The sequence below is a fragment of the Etheostoma cragini genome, chromosome 1 (assembly GCF_013103735.1).
Source record: "Etheostoma cragini isolate CJK2018 chromosome 1, CSU_Ecrag_1.0, whole genome shotgun sequence".
NCBI classification, from domain to species: domain Eukaryota; kingdom Metazoa; phylum Chordata; class Actinopteri; order Perciformes; family Percidae; genus Etheostoma; species Etheostoma cragini.
The window spans coordinates 776,203-782,202 of record NC_048407.1 but is presented as its reverse complement, the minus strand read 5'-3'; the positions used below and the strand labels follow the sequence as shown (position 1 = coordinate 782,202).

The following is a 6,000-nucleotide window of genomic DNA, read 5'->3' as shown; positions in this document are numbered from 1 at the left end:
AATAAATAATAATAATATATAATTATATATATATTGGAAAAAAATAGAACACGCACTGTACAAGGGGTCAAACAAGGGACATGTATTTTCATCAGTCTCCGGTGAACATGTTTATGGTGTATGTACCTTCAACAGCCATGTCAGCACAGAGTCTCTGTAGGGAACAAACTTGTTCTTGTTCTTTGTTGATCCCTGTTCAGCTAGTGCAGAGATCACCAGGCCCAGTGTAGTGAGAGACCTGACAAACACAAAACACAAGAACCCTAGGGTCAAGTGCTTTCCATTTTATGCCTCTGTTCAAAGGTTGGTATCACTCTGTCCCTTTCCCTTTAGGGTGTGCATCTCTCACTATTTGTGTGTTGAGATCACTTAACATCAAGCTGGTTTCCCAGACACATTCACTTACTCATACTTATACACATGCTCTGTATTGTAGTGGAGGAACATATTCACAAAGCTAACCAAAAAGCAGATTGTATACTTTCTTTCACATTTACAGCTGTACGTGCAAATGACAACAACAAAAAATGAAGAGTCTTAAGACAACATTTTGTGGTTAGAACTAAATTCTTGCAAAAGAAAGTAACACTGCCAGGGCAAAACATCTGTAAGACAATTTATAGTTTAGACTCTAATAAACAGCCTGATTAGTAAAACACCCACTCATGTTTGTGTGTGTGTGTGTGTGTGTGTGTGTGTGTTGAAATGCTTTTGCATACTTGTTGATATTGCTTCCCTCCTTGAGTCGCTCCCCTGCTGCTCCAGTCTTTGCCGCTCTCTCACTTCCAGCCAAGTCTACCAGACTCAACCGACTCACCTTCTCCCCGCTTGTCTACAGAGAAAGACAGACGGAGAGAAAGTCAGATTATTGTCTTATTGTCTATAGCATATTTAGCTGTTGTCCCAACTAGATAGCTTTCAATTCTGGTGGTTTTGGTGGTTTCCTTGGTGGAAAACCTAACAGTATTTAACAAATGGTAATATTGTCCACAATTATTTACAACAACAAAAATATATGGCATGCATGTTTTTTGTCACAGCAATAGCTACAGTCATAATTGCCACTGTCAGCACATTTCAGTAGGCTGAACAAGTAGCTTCAACTGCAGCCTTGCAGGATGATGTGGGTTGATTTTCATTTCTGTCCACTGCCAAATGTAACCAGCTCGTATTCTCCCTCTTACCGTCTTTTGACTCAATGTTCACCAGCTTGTCAAATTCATGCTTGCCAGCCCTATGACAACAAGCAGCGCTTTGTCCACCCTGGTCTAGGTCATACAAATGTCTTGGAGCTGCAGTCTAGCACATTTTTACAGATCAGGATAGCTGACATTCCTGAAAGCAGTATCACATATCCACATGAGGTCTGACAAGAGGATTTTGATTTCTCATTAATCACCAAGAAAGCACTAGATCAAGGCTATTCCTGCTGGAGTTTTCAGCAGCTTTTAACTGAGTACTAATTTGATTCGCCAGCATGACAGGAACAAACAATCCAGAAATAAACAACCAAGTGTTTGGCTTAATCACAAAGGTCCCCTCAATGTGCTTTTGTTCAGAAGACGTTCCCTATGCTTTCTCTGATTCGTATGATTCCACCAACCAGGAAATCCCAAAATACTCCATTAGACTTTGGTTTCCTCATCTTTCAGTCTCTTGTTGACAGGTGCCTTTGGTTTCTTCTTGCAAGATGTTGAAGGTGGGGCTATCACATTGCCATCTGTACAGGGACAGATCCACTCCCAGCCAAGCCTAACAGCTCAGTAGCTGACAGGGCTGAATGTTAACACTGGATCTTCACCTGTCACACAGCGAATGCAACACATCAGCAGCTCAACACCAGCCGATGCAGTCCTCTCTCTGGGTCTACAGCGGACCAAATCAGCCACAATACCTAAGCTATGTTGGCTCAGAAGCAGGCCTGCACGATTCGGGGAAAAGTATGAATCACGATTTTTTTTTAGTTTAGAATAATATCATAATTCTCTGACACAATTTTTTTTTCTCACAAAAGGGTCATGTTTATTGCACACAATAGAGGAAGAAAGTAGGAGCGTTTGTGATGCAGTGGGCTCATAAAATGTAATGAGAAACAAAGTCATTGAGAAAAAAAATAATCAAAATTATAAAATTAAAACATGAACAGCGTAAATCGAGATTGTAAATTTATAACGATCAATCATGCAGGCCTAATCAGAAGCACTTGACAAAATCCTGATAAACTACCCCAGTGAAGTAAAAGCCTTTGAATAGCCAGTGTAGTCAGATGCACTTAAGTTAAATATCTATATATTTTATCAGATCACCTGCAAAAGAATCTGGTGTTAATATCCGCTGGTTGTCTTTATAATAAGACTTCAAATGAAAAGAGTTTTTCCGTCCTACAAACATTGAGGTGCGTGACACTGCCCAGATCCAGTAATATTGCCCTTCTTGTTTAGTAAACAGGTTTATTCCTATACTAGCCTCATACCTTCATTAATCAGTCTGGATTCCACACTGCATCTGCTATCTTGAGAGGGCCTGACTACACGTATGATAGCATGAAATACCCTCCCATTAGATTATGGCAGAACACAGTGTAAATAGTTAAATGCTGTGCATATATAATCAAATGTCAAAGTTGGAAAATACAGCAGTTAAGCTGTTGCGCAATTGTACACGATGACTGGCTAATATGAGGATTTAAATTCCCTAACGATGTCCTCTTGGATCCATGTACTGAATTGGGTTACACTGTGAGAGAACAGGACAAAATTAAAATTCGTTTTGCAACAATTCATAAGCGTCTGAGAAGTTCGTTTCTTTTTCTCCGCAAGTCATCGTGATTTGTCTAAAGATGTGCATACGCACGGTTTAAGAAATCTGAATTTGTTTTGGCGTACGAAACTTTGGCTTTTGGGTGTACACACACTTTTAGTAAGGATCCCACGCACAGTTTTATAAATGAGACCCAAGTTCATAATAACTGATGAATATCTATTTTAACTGCACTCATACAGATCGGCCAAGTCCGGCTTCAAATCCCCCAGAATAAAGCAAATTATTAAACAAACTGATTTCTATCTTTTATCCACATTAGGAATTTTTCCCTTTTTTATTTTTTAATAAGGCCAAAAACTGTAAATACCTTTTGGCGAGCCAGATAGATGAGAGGCAGGGCCTGGGAACACCAATACATATACTAGGAAGCTACAACTTAGTGTAATTCAATGATTACAGCCATTTAAAAAAATAAAAAAAAATAAACCAACTCCACTTCATTGTGTATGCGTCTGTGCATGTGTACAGTAATGTCCTATTCAATTCTTAACTTATAGCTGGCTGATGAATTAGGGAAGAGGAGGAAATACCAGCCACTGTGGGATTTTCCTTTCTTAACAAGGGATTCCGTCACCAGGATAGATGATACCTGGGTCAGTAACTAGATCAGCAGGCAGAACGTACAGCTTGTCCGACTACTTGGCCGCAGCTTTAAGGTACCAGCACAGAACGAGTGACAGGGCATCAACACACGCTACATGTGTTAAACCATCTAGTATCATCCTCCTCGAAATAAAAAAGAAAAACACATTTCTTCTTTAACTCTGCACTATCCTAAACTAAGTCACCAAAGCTTGACTGGATTTAGCAAAGCACAGAACAAAAATAGCAAACAACTGAGAGGTGGCCAAATGGGGCCAATGTTCAAAGGGACTGAACTTTGAAAGACGTGTTTGGTTGACTAGTCTGAGAAGGGCATGTTATAGAAAGGAAATCCTGAGGAGCGTCAGAATGACTCACCTATCACTGGGTGATTTTATTTAGTCATTCACAGATTAGATGTTACTGTAGCTACTGTTTTCACTGCCTTGAAAAGTTGTTGTCTGAGGATCAACGGATGTTTTAAAGCACGGTGATACACCCACTGACTACGCGGCCTATGTATTAACCGTTTGCTTGATGAACCTACTGAGTGACTGACTGACCAACTTAATGACTCTGGGTGTGCTATGAAAACAGAGCAGCATGTATCAGCTGACAAACTCAAAGTCATGCCTGTGAATTATTAACAGGATTCGCTGGAAATTAGAGCAAGTAGCAGGAGAGCCTAAGTGGGTCAGTGATGGAGAAGAAGTCATTTAGGTCTTTACTTTGGCTCCCGGTCAGACAGCTGAGCTGACTTCATCCCATTTTGTAACTACCTTTTTACCTAACAACTGCAGGGGGAATTGACCACCAGACACTATTTGCCACGTCAAGTGGAGACAATTACACATACCCCTTTGTTGTGGTACAGATGACTTTACTCTGTTGACACACTAACAGGAAAAACAATACTACATCCAAAATTAATTCACCAATAAATCTATAGGATTAGAAAATAACCACAAGATGTAGCAGTTGGATTCTGGGAGAACAGAAGGTGAGGGAGGAACAGCATTTAATTTCTCATGATGTGAAAACTGGGACAAACTTAGTGCACACATTGAAATATACTGTAATATCAAAATAATAAACAAAAGGTAATTGTGTGAAACAGTGCCTAGTCTGGCTTTGCCAGACCATCCACATGCTGTGGAGCAGAGGAAGGTCTGGCTAGTTCACACAGCATTCCTGGATGGTTTATTGGCATTTCTTTAAACCAATCACAATTGTTTTGGGCGGCGCTAAACTCCGCTTGGAGCCGCTATAAAAAAAAATTGAGAGAAAACTTCGCTTATACATATAGTCTAGCTAGCTGTCTGAATTTACCCAGGGGGAGCAATTAACCATAGTCCTCAGAAATCCACCAAAGTTAAAAATTACAACACAAAGAAAGCGGAAAGAAACATACATGCACCCGGCGGAATTTCGTGCAGCACAAGAGCAACCCCGGAAGTGGAACATCAACCAAGGATACACAGACTAAAGAGTGCCCTAACCCAGCATGTGTGAGTTCTATCTTACCCCAGACTGCAAGTCTTTCAGTGTGTGCGTGAGGATGATGTTGAAGACGGCGTGTGATCGACTGCTCTCCTCATTCATGTTGGTAGCAGCGACAGTCCGAGACTTATTTCCCTCTGACATCAGAGACTCAATGTCCTGTCATAACACAAATCAAACAATAAATATATGAATAATATCGGATTCTCCCTGGAGAATAACCCTTTAAGACTGAATAATATTATATAGTACATATATTGAGATTCTATGCATGTTTACATATTTAGGGACCGCTTCACTTGGTGAAGAGTTTGAGTAATTTTCATAACTAGCCTCTTTAAAGTGTGAATAGTGGACGCGTCAATCAACCATAAAAGCATGGCAAAAACTATTGAAGATAAAAAAAATGTACCTTGTAGCTAGCCACAGCTAGTCGAGACAGGCCATCCACGTAGGGACCCAAAACCTTATGTTCCCTCACCCTCAGAGTTTGTCTACCCCTGGACAGAAAATAAAAGCAGGTTTTAAAACACAGACTAACAACATGGTTACTCTTGTTAAATTACTGTTGTGATTAGCAGGGGTTGCAATATAGGCTCAGCTGGTTGTGGCCACCACTACAACTTTCCCCAGTTCCTGGAGACTTTGGAAGCACTTGACTCTCTGACCCTGATTCAAACTTGCTCCAGGCCTTACAGCTTCATCATTCTCTGCTCCACCGCAAAGCCCATATGGCTGTCAGATGGTCCGCTTCTCTTTAGCCCGTTTTACTGAGGTGAAAGGTCAGATAGTGATTGAAGGCCAAAGGTTATGTAGTCTGGAGAAGCAGACACAGGCCTGTGCTCCTGATTTACTGCTGACCTGCTGGACATGCTAGGCAGAAGAGCGATCTTTTTATCTACTGACCACAGCAGCTGGTGTACCAGAATCCACTTTCTCTAGTTCAACCAACCAACTTGAGGTTAAAGCAGAAAGTGACTTCTGACAGGGTTTGTTCACCAAAAAAGTATACTAACTTACTAAAGACAGACAACATTTACGTGTTATTTGTGACTGTTACTGTATATTTGTGTTTCAGCCCAAATTTCAGCTCCC

At 40.6% G+C, this 6,000-nt stretch overlaps 1 protein-coding gene across 1 annotated transcript in view; it reads right to left on the bottom strand.

Moving 5' to 3' along the window:
- The window catches only part of kif13ba (kinesin family member 13Ba), a 36,422-nt gene that overhangs the window by 14,136 nt on the left and 16,286 nt on the right, over nucleotides 1–6,000 (bottom strand). Inside the window, exons 8-11 of the mRNA XM_034877253.1 lie at nucleotides 5,318–5,405; nucleotides 4,930–5,064; nucleotides 720–832; nucleotides 127–238 (exon numbers count right to left, since the gene is read on the bottom strand). Coding sequence (XP_034733144.1) covers nucleotides 127–238; nucleotides 720–832; nucleotides 4,930–5,064; nucleotides 5,318–5,405 — 448 coding nt within the window. The remainder of the gene's footprint in view (nucleotides 1–126; nucleotides 239–719; nucleotides 833–4,929; nucleotides 5,065–5,317; nucleotides 5,406–6,000) is intronic.